General features: G+C 34.9%; 1 protein-coding gene across 6 annotated transcripts in view; it reads right to left on the bottom strand.

The window, feature by feature from the left end:
- The window catches only part of Brdt (bromodomain testis associated), a 52191-nt gene that overhangs the window by 15077 nt on the left and 16354 nt on the right, over positions 1–20760 (bottom strand). For 4 of the 6 annotated variants that reach the window (XM_070007639.1, XM_070007642.1, XM_070007641.1 and 1 more), the window contains exons 8-14: positions 17322–17450; positions 14782–14970; positions 13793–13965; positions 13337–13623; positions 12883–13245; positions 5051–5109; positions 2817–2991 (exon numbers count right to left, since the gene is read on the bottom strand). In XM_070007639.1, the coding sequence (XP_069863740.1) occupies positions 2817–2991; positions 5051–5109; positions 12883–13245; positions 13337–13623; positions 13793–13965; positions 14782–14970; positions 17322–17450 (1375 nt within the window). The remainder of the gene's footprint in view (positions 1–2816; positions 2992–5050; positions 5110–12882; positions 13246–13336; positions 13624–13792; positions 13966–14781; positions 14971–17321; positions 17451–20760) is intronic. The other 2 variants (XM_070007643.1, XM_070007644.1) reach the window with 1 other exon arrangement.

Below are 20760 nucleotides of genomic sequence, written 5' to 3'. Positions count from 1 at the left end.
AAAAAAAATCAGATGGCTGTAGCTGTGTGGATTTCTGCATCTTCTAGGATGTCCCAAATGGCTTCATGTCTATTTCTATGCCAATACTATGCTGTTTTTTTTTTTTTAAAACTGTGGCCCTGTAGTATAATTTGAAGTCTGATATTTTGATGTTTCTAGCATTATTATTTTTGCTTAGGATTACTTTTGATATTTAGTTTCATGTTTCTATATGAATTTTAGGGTTGAATTTTCTATTTCTGTGAAGAATGACAATGAGATTTTAATGGGAATTACATTGAATTTGTACTGGGTTTTGTGGTATAACCATTTTCACAACATTAGTTATATGTCAGTCCACCATCTTTTGGTGTATTCTTTCTTCAAGGTCTTATGCGTTTTGCTTTAGATATCTTTCATATCTTAAGTTTATTCATAAGGATGTTGTGCATAAATTTTTTCCTAATTTATTTCCCAGCTTGTTCACTATTGGTATATAAAAATGTTATTCAATATTTGTATGTGATTTTCTATTCTTCTACATTACCAAAATTATATAAAAGATAAAGGAGTTTGGGATGTAATCTTTAGAGTCTTTTAAATGTTGGATTATAAAATCTGCAAACAGGAACAATTTGATTTGTTTCTTTCCTATTAGGATCTTTCTTTCTCTTGCTTATTGATCTGGCTAGGATTTCCAGTATTATAGTGAATAAGATTGAACATTGTGTCTCATTCATGAATTTAAGGGAAATAATTTGTTTTTCTACATGTAGTATGATGCTGGCCATAGGTTTGTTATACATAGCCTTTATTATGTTCCAGTATGTTCCTTCTATTCCTAATTTTAGATTTTTTTTATCATGAAAGGACGTTGAATTTTTTCAAAAACCTCTTTTAAGTCTATTGAGATGACCATATGATGTCCTGAATCTGTTACGTGGTTTGTGTATGTTGAACCATTCTTGCATCCCTGGAATGAAACCAACTTGATCATAATGTAAAAACTTGTCTTGTCTTGTTGAGCTCTACTTGTAAGAATTTTATCAAGAATTTTTGTGCCTACATTTGTCAAGGAAATTGCCTATAATATTTTGTTGTGTCATCCAGTTTCAGCAACAGTAATGCTAGTTTTATAAAATGAGTTTAGTAACATTCCTTCCCTTTCTAGTGCATAGAATAGCTCGAGGTGCTGGTTCTTAAGGTCTGACAGAATGTGTAAATGAGACTATTACTGCTTTAACCTTGTTATTTGTTACAGATCTGTTTAAGTTGTGTGTATCTTATGGCTCAATTCTGCACCTAAAAATGTATGCATTTATTCTAGATTATCCAGTTCAGTATAAGTATTCTATTGGTATTTGTTGTGAATATATTTGTGTGGAACATAACATTTTATGCCCTCTGCTTTTAGAATTTTTTGTTGAAAACATCTGTTAAGGCTTTGTCTTTTTATGTGGCTTATTGCTTCGCTCTCTCTCTCTTTTTTTTTTTTTTTTTTTGCCGGTCATGGGGCCTGAGCTCTGGGCCAGGGCGCTGTCCCTCAGCTCTTCAGCTCAAGGATAGCACTCTACCACTGGAGCCACAGCGCCACTTCCAGCTCTTTCTGCTTATGTGGTGCTGAGGAATTGAACCCATGGCCTCATATATGCAAGGCAAGCACTCTACCGCTGATCCACTCATTTATATATATTTAATGCTTTTATTATGCTGTGTCTAGGGATGTTTTCTCCTCTTGCCTATTTGGTTTTCTGAAAACCTCCAGAACCTAGACAACCTTCTCTTTTTCTGTGATGTCTTTGACTATTATTTTGTTGAATACATTTTCTGTACCTTTAGTTTGTTGTGTCTTCTATGCTCATGATTCATAGGTTTGGTCTTTTGATGGTTTCCCAGTGGTCTTGCATGTTCTACTCATATTTTCTTAGCATTTTTCTGTCATTGTTCAATCTAATTCCTCTTCTTTGTCTTTGGTCCCAGACACTATTTTCAGCTTTCTATATTCTGATAAGGTTTTCTACTGTGGGTTTTTTTTTTTTGCGTTTTTCTTTCTTTCTTTTTTAGGCTCTAGGGATTGAATTCTTGAGCCTCAAATCAGGTAGCTGGATTATAGTTGTGAGCCACTGGCACCTGACTCTTGTAATTCCTGGTTCTCTGCTCTTCCTTTCTTTCTCTCTTTGGAATATGGTTCCAGTGACCTGACTCTTCTCATGTATGCAGGGAGTAAAAAATGGGGATTCTTCTAATCTGACACCTTGCTGTCTCTTTCGTTTTTACTGTTTCAGTTTTCAGATAAGGTCTCAAACTTTTGTCTGTGCTGGTCTTGGGCTTCAATCCTCCATATCCACCTCCTTGTATGTGGGAGTAGGGATTGGAAATATTTTCCTGACAAGGGTCATTTGAATATTTGTGGACCATACAAAATTATCAATTCAGGTAGATAGATGGGCCTCAGTTGGCCAAAGGGAAGCATAGATGTATGTCTGCCCTGTCATGTACCAACTGATTTTGTGGGTCTTATATAGCCTGATAGAGGTTGGGGATGAAAGAAAAGGTTCCCTAAACCATGACCAGCCTGTCTTTTAGATAGGCTAACTTTTTGAGGACTGCAGTCTTGGATTACAATCCTCCTATTCCTTCCTTCTGAGCAGCTGGGGTTACAGAGGACATGACCAGCTGACATAGGTAATTTTAAGTATTATACCTCAATGATTTCCACCTGGAACTTATGAGTTATAATTTTTAGTATTTCCCGATGTGTAACATTGATGATGGCCTTGGTATTTTCATACACAGTCATTTTCTCAGTCATAATTGTTTAGTTGTTGGTTTCTTACCTAAAAGAGGGTGGCTCTGCATAGGCACATTGGTCTCCATAGCCTGTGGATGTTCTAAGCCTGGGTAAATATGTACTGGCTGGTGATGGTTCACTGGTACTCCACACGGGTGTGTGGTCTGCTGAGCAAGAGCTGCTTCAGCAGAGCTTGTATCTTGCACAGAAGATTGTATCTTCTAGATAAAGATAAAGTTACCTTAGATATTTCAGAGTTTTAACAACACAAGAGATCAGAAACACAAGGATAAGAATATAATTTGAATACCACCTTAGCTACTGACATAGGTAATACCTTAAGGGACAAATATTTCTATCTTCCAAGTGAGGAAACTAAGGTTTAGAAAGATTAAATAACTTAAGTCATCATGTGGCATAGAAGAACATTTTTATTTCCATTTATGATTTACAATAAGACTCAGAAATAGTGGAAGCAACTTGCCTAAAATTTTATGCCTATTCAGTGGCAAGCTAAGTTACAGTAACATTATGCTAAGTAACATTATACTAAGCTTTAAGTTGTAGAAATACAGATATGAAACACTCTTTCTCTTCCATCTAATAAAGAGTTTGGAGCAAGTAAATAAACAAGGCAAGTCTACAAATAATATTTACACCAAGCTGAGTAAAACGAATGCCAAAGGAAGGCTTATATCAGCAACAATATAGACCAAATATGAAGTCAAATATTCAGGGTTAAAACATCAATAATCACTTTCTAAAATATACAAATACATCCACTCATTTGTCAATATAGAAACTAGTATATGTCCACTTTTAAAAAAAATTAAATGGGTATTTTATTCCTCAGTAAGTGAAACTTTAAAAACATTGGCCAACATGAGTCATAAAAATGGCATTCATAGAAATGCTTTCAGAATTCCTTCATACCTTGACATGTTTTGATTTCTCTAAAGCCTACAACTAAGATAGACCAGCTATAAATAAGAGCTTTATGAGAACTCATTTCTACCTACCAAGTTATTGTTGACACTAGCAATAGAAGTAGATATAACAAAGATCTCACTCTGTTGAAATACAAATATATTCCCCTTTGATTATCTGGTTATTGATTCTGTGCAAGCTCCCCTATTGTAAGCCTAGCATACTTCACTTGGGTGTCCAGCACCCTCCTTGTTTTATCTCTTTAAACTCTTACAAATTCCCTCAACTGCTGCATTTCCCTGAATATAACTGATGTGCCTTAGTGGTCTCTTTTCACCTACACTATTACTTTTGTTTAAAAAAAGAAGTCCTTAATTTGTATGTCATTATACTAATCATTAAAAGTCCATTTCAAGCATTTCTTCCTCTGAGAAACCTATTCCTCCCCTTCAGGATGTATACATTCTTTCTTGTTTCATTTTCTTAAAAAAGTACAGATTATTACAACATTATCATATAATGTGTGTGTGTGTGTGTGTGTGTGTGTGTGTGTGTGTGTATGTGTATGTGTATGTGTGTATGTCCTGAGGTTTGAACTCAAGGCTGGGTATTGTTTTTGAAGTTTTTGCTCAAGGCTAGAGTTCTAACACTTGAGCCACAGCCCTCTATTTTCAGCTTTTATGCCTGGGCTGGTTTTGAACCAGATCCTCACAGCCTCTTGAGTAGCTGGATTACAGCATGAGCTACCAAGCCTTATTTCCCTTTTCACAGCTTAGAATTCTTTTAGAACTATTGTTTATTATTGTATTTCCTTAACCTACTTAGGTGTGATCACATAAATTTACTGTAATTCTTTACTGGGGGGTCAGTACACAGGACAAAAATTTCATATAAGGGTTACAACTTGAATTAGTAAAAATAAATTGACTTCATGTGAACTTCTAATCAAAATAGGAGTGCTAAAGTTGATAGTTACTGATTATAATCTTTATCTACTATTCTCCACCTCACTTTTGTTAAGAAAGTTCACCTTACTGTGCATATGCCTCTCCTATGTGCACAATGAGGATCACCAAGGCAGGTCCTTTGTATTTAGATACTCAGAGTTAAACTGAAATTTCCAGAATCAGTTCTCTTTATATAACAAGTGTATTTTATTAGAAAAATAAGCCAAATAGTTCTCCATACAATAGCTTTGTTTAGGAAGAAATCTTTGAGTGCTAGGAGTACACACACAGCAAACACAAAACAAATGAAAAACAGTTTTAAAGAAAGCTATTTTTATGCCAGTGAGCTGGAGTGCACATGTTGATTTAATTTCTAAGGTACAAATAGGTGGAAGAATTAGCTTACCTTTGTGTTCTCCTTAGAAGGTGCATCACACTGTTTTGCTTCAGTAAATTTACGCATTTCTGCAAATGTATATAGATAACGATTTCAACATTTTTCAGCTTAAAAAAACTACCAAGTTACAATTTTTCCATATTAGGAAGGAAGTGGTGATTTCTTACAGTCACAGGTGTTTGCTCTATTTGATTTAGCCAAAATTTCTAAAGGGATTTCTTTGGAACAATCAGCCATTCGTAAATTCCATTGTGGATTAAATTCAGGCAAAAAACAAAGAATTACTTCACAGTAAAGAGTTCGAGCAAATGACAGTTTAAAAAAGAACAGGTTAAGGTTTCAAACAAGTAATACTAATTCTTCTAAAATTGTGCTTTACTTAAAAAGCCATAGATAGAACTATTGGAGGTTTAATTAAAATAATTAAGAATTTTCCATAAGAGAAGGGTAAGTTATTTATCTGAGAGGATACAGTTTTTATTAAGTGAAGCTATTTGACTTCTGTGGCCAGGTTTGTTCTGCCTGCTAAATACTGTATTGAAGATCTCATCTAGTTAATCCTCAATTTCTGAGCTATTTTGCTTTTCAATTACATCACAACAAATGTGTTTTTATCTCTTTAACCTTTAGAAATACCTACATGGCTGACACTGACAGTAAAAGTAGATATAATAAAGAGATTTCACTCTGATAAGAGTACAAATATGGCCAGCCACCTATAATCCAAGCTACTCAGGAGGCTGAGATCTGAGGATCGCCGTTCAAAGCCAGTCTGAGCAGGAAAGTCCATGAGACTCTTATTTCCAATTAACCACCAGAAAACCGGAAGTGATGCTCTGGCTCAAGTGGTAGAGTGCTTGCCTTGAGCTAAAGAAATGAAGGACAGGGCCCAGGCCCAGAGTTCAAGCCCCATGACCGACCAAAAAAAAAAAAAAAAAAAAGAGTACAAATATGTGCCCCCCTCTGATTGCTCTGCTATTGATTCTGTGCTATACTCTTGGATCATTAAGTGTGGTAAAGCACCAATCCTCTAGTTACTGCCTCGATCCATCTTTTCGAGTCAGCATTCATGAACCACCTCAGTGTTATCTGCTTCAGGCTCCAGGGAGCCAAGGCTGATTAACACCAAATATTATTTAGACTTAAAAAATTCCAATGTTAATAATTACCTTCTGCTTCCTGAAATGCCATCAGTTTCCACTGGATGTGTTACTGCTCTTTCCTCTCCTAAAATGTTTGATGCTGAACATTGTTAAAATTGCTAAATGCCACTCAATTCTGTGCTTTAAAGAATTCAAGTGTTTAAAATGACATAAAGCATCTTAATGCCACTCAGCTAAGTATTATTTAAGTGTTGGTAAGTTAGATAGAAGGGGAAGAGATTAGGATACAAAATGAGAAGATGAAGGATAGATCCAGGTAGCCTTCACATTTAAAGAAGAAATTACTGTTTCAGCTTTGAACAAAAAGCAAACAGACTTCATTAATATCATATAGGTTATATACATTTATACATCTATTTCAATTATTCAAACACACATCTAAACTACAGCATAAACTCCTACATAAAACAAAAATGACATACCATATTATTAACTTAGTTTTCTGATCTGTAAAACTAAGCTTTGAACTAATTTTTATAAAAATTAGTTCCTCAGAATTGGAATATGGTGGTAAAAGGTGTCATATATCAAAACCACTTTGTATACTATGTATTATAAATATAGGTTAAAAATGATAGCCTATAACTTAGCACTTTGCTTCTTATTCTAATTTCATACAATTGTTTTCTAAGAAAATAATAAATTGAAACTGCATATATTTATTTATGAGTTCTTGGCCTTTGGAATTAAATATGTATATATATACACATAAATATGTATATAATTATGCTTTTGTTGTTAGGCTTAAGATCATATTTCAGTTAATAAAGAAGATCTGCCAATCTGGAAAACATAAATTAAATTAAATTAAGAACAATTAAGAAACTATAAACATTATCAGCTCATTTCTCTGGGGATTGTAATACCTACCTTAAGAGGATCAGCCTGGGTAGCACAAATAATCTACTAACCAAATGAATGTTAGGTATTTCAGGATGTGTTCAAATTTCATACCTCCCAAAAAACTCAATATAAAAATCTTTGATTATGAAGCTTTTATTTAAACTATGTCAAAACTTTATCATTTAGAATTTGTTTTTTAAAAACCTGGGATTGTGGAGATTTGCTTAAAAGATTTACTTAATATCTTAATATATTCATCACCTATCAAATCATTGAGACAGATGCTCTAGACATCCCAAATATTATCAACAAATACTGAAAAGTTGAACAGGAATTCAATGTCCTTATGCAAAAATAGAACAGGATATCATATACAGCACATATAATGACTACAGATTCTTAATTAGTAAAACATATACTTCTATTAGGAGGGACACGTTAGAACAAAGTTATTGGAAGTCGTTATCTAGTTAATGGTTCCACTTCCTTATTGTAGAGGAAAGATAGCAGGTCCAAACATAAATTATTTGCCCAAACTAATCAGCCAAACCATGCTCTATTGGTAAATAGTAAGCAATCGGTTTTATACTAAAAAATTCACTCCCTTTAAAGAATGTTTTAGAATTTTCCTTGAAATGTTTGGTAGTACCCTTTACATTAAGAATAAAACAACTGCGCTGGGAAGGTGGCTCAGTGGTAGAGCGCTTGTCTTGCATGCCTGAGGCCCTGGGTTCGATTCCTCAGTACCACATAAGAAAAAAGCCAGAAGTGGCGCTGTGGCTCAAGTGGTAGAGTGCTAGCCTTGAGCTGAAGAGATGAGGGACAGTACCCAGGCCCAGAGTTCAGGCCCACAACCGGACCCCCCAAAAAAAAAAGCTCAGGGGCAGCACCTAGGCCCTGAGTTCAAACCCCACAACCACCACCACTGCCAATAAAAAGTCTGCTCGTCTTACAAAACAGAAACTCTATACCCATAGATAGCACAGGCACCAGCGTCCAGGCCCCACAACCTGATCCAAAAAAAAAAAAAAGAATAAAACAATTATAAACTGCTTGTTAATTTCTCTAAAGGCCTTTCAACTAGAGTTAGAAAGTAGAAAGCAACAAACAACAAACAAAAATCTCTAGACCAATGGTTCTCAAACATGGTAGTACCTTAGAATCTCGAGGGCTAACATTAATACTCTATAAGTGATTGATTATAATGTGCTAGCAATGTTAAGAAATAATATTCTAGGCAGCTTGTTTATTTCAGGAGTGCAGTTTGAGTAGAACATATAAAAATGTATGGGACAGAAATGACCCCTGTTTCTCTAGAACTTATACCTCCATGTAGACCTCAATATGTGAAAAGCACTTTTTTGAAACTCCAGTCCTTGAATTTTTATCCTTCTAGTTCTTTGAAACAATATACTTTAATTAGTGAGGAACTTCAGTTATTCTTGTCACTTCTATAGAAAAGTACTTTTTAGCGTACTAAAATGACAAATTACTTTATTCTAACTTTCAAGTCACCATTAAATAAGAATGATTAAAAAAGAAATATCATCTTTAAGAACTCATAAGTTTCACTCACTGAGCAGTATAGTAATGCCAACAAAAGCAAACAAAACCCAAGAGCTGAGTGAAAAATTCAAGTAAAGAAAAAGTAAATTTTTGTCACAACCATTGAATTTCTTCAGGATAAAATTAAACACATCTTGAAGTATTTAATATCTCATTATTCAAGTATGTGAGTTTATATTTATAGTTCCTGGAGTTATTTCCTATAACTTTTGTGTGCGTGTGTGTGGGGTGGGGGGGAGTCCTGGGTTCTGTTCCTGAGTTTTTGTGCTCAAGGTCAGTACTCTACCACTTGAACCACTGCCACTTCTAGAGTGTCTCATTGAGTTTCCTATCTGGGCTGGTTTCAGACCTTGATTCTCAGATCTTGGCCTCCTGAGAAGCTGGGATTATGGGCATGATCCACTGGGGCCAGACTCCTCTCAGGTTTTGATAAAAAGCACTACTATTGATCAACTGCTCCATGTGATTTTTTTCTCAGTAATTTTATCGATCATAGGATTAAAGCGACTAATTATATTCCCCTCTATATTATTACCCCAGAGTAGTCCCATGGTTGAGCAAGAGAAGTTCTTGTTAATTTATGCATGGGAATTAATTGTATTTTTAAGACTTATCTACAACATTTTTGATTTGACACTTAATGATACTTAGAATGTTATAAAATAATCTTAAAAGCTTTTATATTTTATACCAATGCTTAGTGAAATATTCTTGACTTAACGGCACATAACTAAGTTGCAAGTGTTTAAGTCAAAAACATAATTCAAATGATCCAATCAAACTTCATTGAAATTTGTTACGAAGTACTGCTTCTAGCCCATAGATTCTCATTTTCACTTTTGAAGGTTTTGGGATTTAATTCACAGCTTGTTCATGGAAACATTATCTTGCTTGAAATGATAATTAAGGGAATTTCCTAGATTTTAAAATATAACTTTCATTGGAAACCCACAGTCTATCTATATTTACTTTTCAAGAGTATATAAACTTTAAATCTTGGAAATGATGGGAAATAGCTATGTAAGTAATGGAGACTGAAAGCCAACACTAAAACAGCATCTGGATATTAGTCTTAAAACAAATCAGTAATCTTTAGGAAGTTAGAAAAGATTATGTAGCATTCTGTCCCTGAAAGCTAAAATTCTAAAAAGTTTTGACTTGGTTTTTAAAAAAACAACCCTGCAGTTATCCAACTGGTTTGAACAACCAGTGAGACAGGTACTAAAAGGTAAATTAATTTTTTGAAAAATCACTAAGGATTAATATTCTTCTATGTGAAAATATGTCATCAAAGCTTTCAGAAAAGTTTCCTTAAAATGTTAAACAAATGAAATTATATTCCTATTTCCTATCTTGAATAACCAAAACTTATTAATTAGAACTCTGAAATACAGTATTCCACTGTGAATTTCAGTTTTGAACAAATCATAATTAAAAAGCTATAACATCTTATATTTTCAGTTTTTAAAATAGATGATGCAACAGGCAAGGTTTTTACTCATATCCCTAATTTTCACAAACTACATAAGTCTCAGTAAATAATCTATTTCCCCTAACCTTGAAACTTGAGAATGTCATGTACATGAATAAGAATGTTGATTTTATTATATTTACAATAGATACTATATTAACATGTTCTGACTTAGTTATTTTTCACAATTTAATACTTCTATTTATAATTTTTATTCTTATTTTCAAGGAAGTAAAAAATGTTCATAGCTTGTACACTAGAAGTAAAGAGCCTTAAAATATTTTAATGGAACAGTTGAAGTTAACAGGATAGAATGTTCAATAAAATAATTAAAATTTCAAAAATAAATGACTAGTCAGGCATATAACCCTAGCACTAGTGAGGCTGAGACAGAAAGATTTAAGACCCCATCTTAAAACAAGCAAGCAAGCAATTTAGCAAGCAAGCAAACAAGAGAATTCATAGCACCAGTTTAGAAGGCAGACTGATCACATGTCAGTCTGAAGTAGAAAGATTGAGACTGAAAAATGAGAGAGGGGGTAACACTGTTCAAAAAGAAATGTAATTATTACCTTAATTACGTAACTGCAACTCCTCTTTACAACACCTTTACAATGAAATTAAAATAAAAAAAGATTGGGACTGACTATATGGTCAGTACTTAGTTTTTTCTTGGCCTACACCAAGGTTTGACCATTCCCAGAATTTGGAAGGAAAATGAAATAAATTTATTAACAAATCTTTAAGCTGGATATGGTGGCTCATGCTTGTAATCCTAGCACTTGGGACTGAAGCAGGAAGTGAGAGTTCAAAGCTGCCTGGGCTACAGAATTAGATCTTCCCTCAAAATAAGAAACAGAAAAAAAGGGCTAGAAGGGTGGCTCAAATGGTAGAGTGCTTGCCTAGCAAATTAAGTCTAAGGTACTGAGTTCAAACCCCAGTATTGTAAAACACACACACACACACACACACACACACACACATGCACGCATGCACACATGCAAGCACACACCGGTTTAGAAGTCAGACTGACCACATGTTAGTCTGAAGTAGAAAGATTGGGCCTGAAAAATAAGAGAGGGGGTAACAATGTTTAAAAAGAAATGTACTCCTCCCAAACTGAAATAAGAATATATATCTGAAAGTAAGTCCTTTAACTTGGGAAAGGTGACATTAACTAAAAATATTAGTCATAATATATTCAGCAGTGTTTTAAGATTAAAATTCTAAAATTCTAAGAAGCTATTGTGTTAGAAAATTAGGCAAACAAAAATAGATATTGTGCCATTTTAATAACAGATAGCTGATAACCATTCTTCCCCTCAGGTAACATATTATAATATTCTATCAGAAAGTGATAATTCATATTAAAATGAAGGTACTTTATTTAAAAACTCTACATACAGAATTTTCCCACTTATAATCAAGGCATTTCTTGAATTATTTGATTATTTGGTTTTAGGGGTGTTTATCTGTAGGGGGCAATACTGCGTACTGAACTCAGGGCCTCCTGTTTGCTAAACAAGCATTTTTACCACTTGAGTCTTATCTCAGTCCTTAGTGAATTATTTAAGTTAAATAATTCAAACTAATAGTTACAATAAGTTTTATCCTACAAATAAAAAGACAAAATGCTCTAACTTATTAGACCATAAATGCTTTATTAGATGAAATTACAATTGATATTACAATTTAAAATACTAAAAGGCAACTCAAGATTTTTCCAGTATTGCTTTGTGCTTAGATGTCAAATATAAAGAAATGCTGTATAATATCCACAGCCCTAAATTCACTTTAAAATTTAGTAGTATGACAAATCCAACAAAAGTAAAAATTGTTTATTCTTACAAAATTGTTTATCGCTATATACTTTAGAAATGTAAAAACAGCAGCACCACAGGAATGCAAATTAAATAGAACCAAAAGAAAAACAGCAGACCCTGACTACTAAGCCAGAGAAAAGAGGGCTTTCCATACATATAAAGGGTAGGGATTCCTGAAGTCAAGAGTAGCCATGTGGGATCTTTTTATTAAAAAAGGGAACTGAATTTCACAACAAGGGACATCTCATTTAACATAAAGTAAATTTTAGGCCACGAAGTGGCCTATATTCTGAATTTGACTTTTGGTCATTAGCATCACTGCCAAGCCAAGTGTCTTTGGGGCAGTAGTGACTTGTCAGATATGTAACTGTCAATGAAAAAACACAAGGAAAATATGGATGATGTAAGTTTGCCACAACTGATAAATTATGTAAGAGAATACGGTACTTCCATCTATTTTCCTATAGATGGAAGGTAATATTCTACAGTAAAGAAAATAACAAAGTGAAAATCTACTTTACAGGGTCTGAGATGCCTGGCTTCTTAATTCTTGTTGAATTCAGAACACAGCATCCCAGCAAGACTTAGTAATATCAGAATGAAGTATCATGGAGAAGACTTTTAGAGGTCCCTCAAGTACTCTTTTTATTGTCTAAAAAATGTGAAAACCAGTATTTTATAGCTGACATTTTCTAGTCTTAAGGTCTGATATTATTTACTAAGAGATTATTCCACTATGAGTAAATTGGTTTCCAACAGGACCAAGCCTTCAAGTCACATCTGTATAATATGAAATTTCATTTTATACATTTTTAAGGAAAATATTAAAATAATCTACATGCAACTAATTAATAAGGATGGTATTCAAACCAGAGATTCTGGGCCAGGAACAGATACTTCTTCAAAATGTTAAGTCTCAATATTACAAGAAAAAAAATGTCCCACAGACAGAGGTACATGTAAGGGACCGCTAACCTGGTTCAGAATCGCTGCTGTCCGATGAGCTTGAATCACTGCTGCTGCTGCTTCCCGACTGGGAGGAGGTGCTGCTGCTGCTGCTGCTGCTACTGCTACTGCTGCTGCTGCTGCTGCTGTCACTCAGACGGGACCCACTTCCAATTGCTTTCAATGCTGGTGTTTTCTCAGCTACAAAGCAGGGAGATACAGTAAAGTGCCAATAGCATTCAACAGTCAGAGGAGGAGCATTTAAAAACTGCCACCTACGTTTTACTTGGCGTTTTCTAGAATTCAGCTGATTGTTTACGTCCTGTAAGCGCTTTTCCAGCTCTTGCTTTTTCTGTGCATGAAGTTCTTCTTTGGATTGCGTTATTTTCTTAGCTAGATGGTTAGGAGTTTAAAAAAAAAAACGAGTGTAACAAAGAAATTTAAATACCAAAACAGAATTTTATTAATATGTAGAAACACATACCATGAGGCTTTAGTGGTCTTTTCCTTAGACATGCCACAACATATTTTTGCAATTCTCTTAGTGTGGATGCTTTCAGCGTCTCAAAGTCTATCTCTATCTCATCAGGATTGGAATTTCTCAGTGAGGGTTCTCTTGATTGTATTATATGAACTACTCGGCCAAGTTTATCTCCAGGGAGTTTGTTTATATCCAAACTCAACTGCCTTTTCTCATCATAGTTCATAGGCTTAGCGTTATCTTCATTTTCAGATTTCATTAGAACCTGCTGTTTCCTTTTCTTTGGCTGACTGGAAACAAAAATTGCACCTAAGTCAAATTATTTCATTTATTTACTTAGGTGATAGAGATTAAACCCAGGGCCCTATGTATGCTAAGTGCTCTACCATAGAGCTATACACCCAGCCAAAATTTATTCTCAATAATTCTTCTACTAAGCCATCATAAAAGGTGACTTACGTGCTCTTGGGCTTTTCCTTTAGTTTCATTTGCTTACAATTTTTCCCTGGGTTTTCATCTTTGTTATTAACTCTTTGTCTTTTCTTCACTCTTTTCGACTTCTCATTCTTTTTCTTTAATTTACGGAAAGGCACTTGGGACAGAACCTGTAGCTGTTGATGAACAGCATTAAGCTGACAAAGTTTAAAAAAAATCATTAAACATTTATGATTTTTAATAAACTAAAATATTCATCTAAAAACAGTCCAACAGGGCTGGAATATAATGTAGTAGCAGAACATCTGCCTAGCTTGTATAAGGCCTTGGGTTTGATTTATGTGTAAGGCACCATAAAGAAATAATAAAAACAGCTTAAGAATTTTCCAGGTGGCCTAAATTTTAATTATTAATATTTTAAGCTCAAGCTCAGAGAACATTAACATTTTATCACATTCATAGTAAATGACAAATTCTCATCCATAAAAGATCTCAAATTTGTAAAAAAAATTTCAGTAATTGTGATTAGGAGTGTAAATAACAGAATTTGTTTTTATAAGACAAATTTATGACTATCTGGATATTTTAGTAGGAAAGATAATTAAAATGACAAATGTGCCTATATATATGTATATATATATATATATATATATATATATATACATATATATAAAGGTACTAAGTGATTACATATAACAGCTTTAAGTATAATTTTTTTTTCTTTGGGGGGTCCGGTCATGGGGCCTGAACTCTGGGCCTGGGCACTGTCCCTCAGCTCTTCAGCTCAAGGCTAGCACTCTACCACTTGAGCCAGAGCACCACTTCCAGCTTTTTTCTTTTTGCTTATGTGGTGCTGAGGAATCGAACCCAGGGCCTCAGGCAAGCAAGGCAAGCACTCTACCACTGAGCCACCTTCCCAGCCCGTCAGCTTTAAGTCTACAAGAAGGATTTTATATAATAAACCAGCAGCTCTTAGAAAGAACATCTAAAATTATATCTATATGGTTGGTTACCTGTTCCTGAAGCTTTACAAGACGCTGGACTCTCTCATCTTCAGAATCCTCGGAAGAGTTATCTTCAGAGGACGCATCACTACTGCTTCCTCTACCAAGGGATTTGGAAGCATTTGGTGGGAGGTGACATATGGGTGTGGTCTCAACAGGGTCATCAGGAATCTTTGCAAAATGCATTTCAAAAACATCCTATAGTGGAAAATTATACTGTTAAAGGCATTCTGCATTTCAAATTTAATTCAGCAGTAACAACTTTTACAAAACTGTATTTCAGATCAGCCTCCTGTGGCTCACAGATGTAATCCTATCCACTCAGATAGCTGAGATCTAATTGTGGTTTGAAGCTAGCCTGGGCAGGAAAGTCTGTCAGACATTTCCCCCAACTTCTGTGTGATAGGGCAACTTCATTAAATAATTTGCTATAAAATGATGTAAAAATTAGTCAAAAGACAAGACAAAGGCTGGAGCCAGGGCTCAAGTGATAACAGTAGCTGCCTAGCAAACATGAGGGCTAAAGTTCAAATCCCAGCACTACATATTAAAAAGTTCCAGGATGTGGCTCAAAAGTGGTAGAGTGCCTATGTAGCAAACGCAAGAGCCTGAGTTCAAACTCCAGTAGAGTAGAAAAAAAAAAAAAAAAGAGGATCAAAAGACAAATCTAGTGCAATTCCCATCAAAATTCTAATGACATTCTTCACAGAACTAGGGAAAAAAACGATCCTAAAATTAATAAGAAAACACAAAAGACCCAGAACAGCCAAATCAACTCTGAGTAAGCAGAACAATACTGGAGTTATCACAATACTTACTATAGCTCCACAGCAGCAAAATGAGCATGGTACTGGCATAAAAACAGATACACTGACCAATGGGACAAATGGAAGACCTAGGAATAAGCCCACATAGCTACAGCTATTTAATTTTTGACAGAAATGCCAAAAACATACATTAGAAAAAACAGCTCTTCTGACAAATGATGCTAGGAAAACGAGACATTCACGTCTAAAATCCTGAAACTAGATCTCCGTCTCTGACCTGTAGGAAAAAAAATCGATTGAAGAGCTTAATGTAAGACCTGAAATTTGGAAACTACTAAGGAAAACATAGGAGAAATACTTCACAATATAAGCACAGGAAATTACTTTCAGGATAACCCTCCAGTGGTTTGGAAAATAAGGGTAAGGACTGATAAATGAGATTGCACAAAAATAAAAAGCATTGGTATAGAAAAGTAAACAAATATCAGAGTGAAGGGACCATATACAGAATGGGGAACTTTCCCCCCAAGATATTCATTTGTTAAGAGTATTAAAACCCAGTGTAAAGAATTCAAAACATTAAACAGCAAAATAACAAATAATCTAATCTTTAAATGGGCAAATGAGCTGAATAGATGGTTCTCAAAAGAAATACAAATGGCCAATAAAATACATGAAAAAATGTTCCACATCCTTAGCCATCAAAATTGATGAAATAGCCAGTTGTTGTTGGCTCACATATATAAGCCTAGCTACTCAGGAGGCTGAGATCTGAAGATTGTAGCTAAAAGCCAGCCCAAGCAGGAACATCTGCGAGACTCTTATCTCCAATTAACCACCAGAAAACCAGAAGTGGTGCTGTGGCTCTAAGTGGTAGAGTGCTAGCCTTGAGCACAAACAGAGACAGTGCCCACATCCTGAGTTCAGGCCCCATGTCCAACAACAACAACAAAAATATGAAATGAGTCAAAACTACACTGAGATTCTGCCTCACCCCAGTAAGACTGGCCACCATCAAGGAAACAAGTGCTGGTGAGGATGGGGGTAGGAAGGGGTCACTGGACTCTAAGTCACTGCTGGAAGGGATGCAAATCAGTACACTCGTGGAAATCATCTAGAGGTTCTTCAAAAATTTAAAACTACAACTCCAGCTTTACTACTTCTGGGTTTATACCCAAAACCATCAAAGTCAGATGACTAGAGAGATACCTGTACACCTACATTTATTGTAGTACTGTTCATAATAGTTAAACTATAGAATCAACCTAGGTGCCCATCAATGGATGAACAGATAAAGAAAATGTAGTAAATATATACAATGGAGTTTACTCAGCCAAGAATAGAAATTATGTTGTTTGTTGGAAATGGATGGAACTGGAGATCATCCTAAGGTTAAGTTTAATAAACCAGTCCCACAAAGACAAAGTATCATGCTTTCTCTCAAAGCTGGGGGGAAACAAAACAAATCAAAAAAATCAGTGTCATGATTAATGTGTCATGACTAATAGGGAAGTAGAAGGGGAGAGGAAAGGGGAAGAGGTAGTGAGGATAGGAAAGAATAATAAAAGGGATGGGTATGGTTAACGTACATTATTTGCATATATGGAAATGTCATGATGAAACCCTTACTATGTACAATACATGCCAAAAAAGACAAAAGTGTAATTCATAAGCAGTTTTGTATTTAGGAATGTGTGCACTATTTATCTTTTGAATATAGCTCTGAATTTTTAAAAATACATTTAGAGGAAAATCACCTTCAGTGTACAAGTGAAAACTCACCTGAAGCATTCTAGCCATTTCCACTATTTCATGATCTGGAGGGTTGTATTTGTAGCAATTCATGAACATTAATCTAACATCTGCAGCAAACTCATATGCATCCTTATATTCTTGATTGTCCATTTTCCCCTAAAATAAGGAAAAGTTATAGTATTTACAACAAAATTCAATTCAGTCAAATCATCTGCAAGTGAGAACGAATGTTCTTTTTCTGTTCTTGGAATCCTGTTATAGCCTCCTAACTAGTTTGTACATTCCTGCTAGAAAAAAAATATAAAAATCAAATATGAAGACTTTATTCGTGATATTTTTTTCCTTTGTGCCAGTCCTGGGGCTTGAACTCAGGGCCTGAATGTTGTCCCTCAGAATTTTTGCTCAAGAGTAGTGCTCTACCACTTGAGCCACAGCACCACTTCTGGTTTTCTGGTGGTTAACTAGAGTTAAGAATCTCACAGACTTTTCTGCCTGGGTTGGCTTTGAACCTCAATCCTCACATCTCAGCTTTCTGAGCAGGTAGGATTATAGGTGTGAGCTACAAGTACCCAGCTATTCTTGGCTTCTTTACAATGATTTGTCTTAAGACCCACCTTTCCTTCCAGTCTCATCCACTCCCTATTCAGGTTTTCCATGTGCTTCAAGTTGGCACAAAATAACATTGTAAATATAATTTCTTCACCTTACAGCAATTATGCAAATTGTGATCCTGCCCGAAATTTCCTGATCCCATTCTTGTGTCCTATAAATTACGAAGTTCTATTTATCCTTTAAGATTTGGCTAACACATCACTTTTCATGAGCTTGAGCTGGTATTGAGGGAAAAATAGGATAGTGTTGTTTTGTAAAGATGATGTTTAAAAATATATACACAATGGAATTCTATTCCTCCATCAGAAAGAATGACATTGCCCCATTTGTTAGGAAATGGAAAGGCTTGGAAAAAATTATATTAAGTGAAGTAAGCCAGGCCCAAAGAAACATAGGTCCCATGGTTTCCCTTATTTGCAATAACTAGTATATGTCTAAGTCAAGCAGAAAAGGTCAGATAAGGTGATGTTAGGGAAATGAACCCTACGATATGTATTCAAATGTTTTTTTTTGCTTTCATGCGATTGTTTCTAACACATTTACAAGATTATTTCTTTGTTGTTTTGTATGTCTCTCCCCCCTGCTTTCACTATATTTGATGTCAGTGTCATTTGTGGAGGGGAAGGGGAAAAAAATCGTTTAAATAGGGATACAGGTGGACCCATTGCAACAATGAGATGTACAAGTCGTTATGTCGAAAAATGAACTTTACAACTTTGGTGTGTGTGTGTGGTGTAGTGGGGAGGATTGGGTGGGGGGGGCGGGGGGAGGTTGGGAAGGGATGGGAAGGGGAAACAAAGGAGGAGGCTACAATGCTTGATAAGAAATGTATTCATTATGTTGCCCATGTAATTGTAACCCCTCTGTACAGTATTTTCACAATAAAAAAATAAAAATAAAAAAAACCTATTTTCAGAATTTAAATGTTAGAAGGAATGAGAAGTAGACTGATAGCAGATACCTCATCAGCCACAGATGTCAGAATCTGTCTTACAAGTTTGAAGGGATAGTATCATTTTAGAATTCTATATTTAAACACAATTATTGTAAAATAAGGACAAAATTATTCTGGTAGATACAGGATTAAAAACTGAAGTCTCAGGAGAGTTTCATTGCATTTCAATGAAAAGAACAAATCTAGAGAGTAAGAAGAAAGTGCAAGAAACAAGGGCAAACAAAAATCAAGTGGTAACCACTCTGGAAGCAGTAGGAAGTTCCTTAAAAGATCAAAGACAGAGCTTCCCTATGACTCAGCAATTCCACTCCTAAACATTTATCCAATGGACCACAAGCCAGGACACACTAAAGCCACCAGCACAACCATGTTCATTGCAGCATTGTTTACCAAAGCCAAGATATAGAATCAACCTAGACATCCCCCAGCAGAAAAAAGGATCAAGAAAATGTGCTATGTATACACAATGGAATTCTACTCATCCATCAGAAAGAATGATATTGTACCATTAGTAAGGAAATGGAAAGACTTGGAAAAAATTATATTAAGTGAAGTAAGCTAGAGCCAAAGAAACAGACTGCATGGTTACCTCATTTGTGGTAACTAGAATGTGTATATAAATCTACAAGTAAAAATACACTGAATGACTAAAAAAAAAAAATATATATATATATATTTATACACACACACATACATACACTAGGACAGGATAAATTATATAGGACTCTAGTCATTAACATAAAGAGGCCAAAGGAGGATAGACATAGGAATGTTTGAGAAATGCTCAATAGCTATATACAGATGATAATATTCTATGAAATAATAATGAAATGATAATATTCTATGAAATGAACTCCAAGAAATGGAAAGACATTTTACTTGCCATTATTTCTGTTATTATTTTCTTTTCCTTTTGCTTATTGTTTGTATTTGGGAGGGGAAGGAAGGGCATGTAAAAGGTGGAACAAGGATGAACAAATAGAACAATGATACTCACTGGACACTATGTGGAAAATGAACTGGATATCTTGTGGGGATGGAAGGGAAAGACTGTGAGAAAGCAACAGAAGATGAGACATGGTTCAAAAAGAATTATTCTCATTACTCATTACTTGATTCATGTAACTGTAACCCCTCTGTATATTAACTCTACAATAACAATTTTAAAAATAAGTAATTTTTTACTAAAAAAATCAAGTAGTATGTTAATAAACTTTTCATTGCAGATAAAAAATAAAGTAAGTGGTGTTTGAGAAAAAAACCAAGTCAGTTATCATTGTAGCCTAGAGTATACACCAGAACCCTGTCTCAAAAAAATCTTAAAAGGAGAATAATCAAACATCTAGAAAATAATGAAGATGAGCATATAGTGAATAGTCATTTAGGAGGACTGAGATGGTGAATGATTTTGAAGATGCTACAGTTCTGTTAAGTAGTTATCCTTAACATTAACATATTGAACATAAATTCCACCTGTACTGTAAAATTTCCAAGTAAGCAATAAAAATATCTTTATCACTGAAGCAGAAAATTCTCTTTCAATAAAAGACAAGAAGAGAGTTGAAACTGTATTAATGTCTTAGCAAAAGAAGACAATCTAGAATTATACAATCATTAAAAACATTCTTGCTTGGTGCCAGTAGCTCACACCTGTAATCCTAGCTACTACAGAGGCTGAGCTATGAGGATTGTGGTTCAAAGCCAGCAAGGAAGAAAGTCTGTGAGATTCTTATCTCCAATTAACTACCAGAAAGCCAGAAGTGGCACTGTGGCTCTAAGAGGTACAGGGCCAGCCTTGAGTAGAAAAGTTATGGAACAGCACCCAGGCCCTGAGTTTAATTTCCAGTCCTGGTGCACATGTGTACACATGTACACACACATACAATATTCCTAAAGAAT

The sequence above is a fragment of the Dipodomys merriami genome, unplaced genomic scaffold, assembly GCF_024711535.1.
Source record: "Dipodomys merriami isolate MVZ:Mamm:240054 unplaced genomic scaffold, mDipMer1.0.p SCAF_7, whole genome shotgun sequence".
In the NCBI taxonomy this organism is placed as follows: domain Eukaryota; kingdom Metazoa; phylum Chordata; class Mammalia; order Rodentia; family Heteromyidae; genus Dipodomys; species Dipodomys merriami.
Note: the sequence above shows the minus strand (reverse complement) of the source record. Positions and strands in the feature narration are given on the sequence as shown.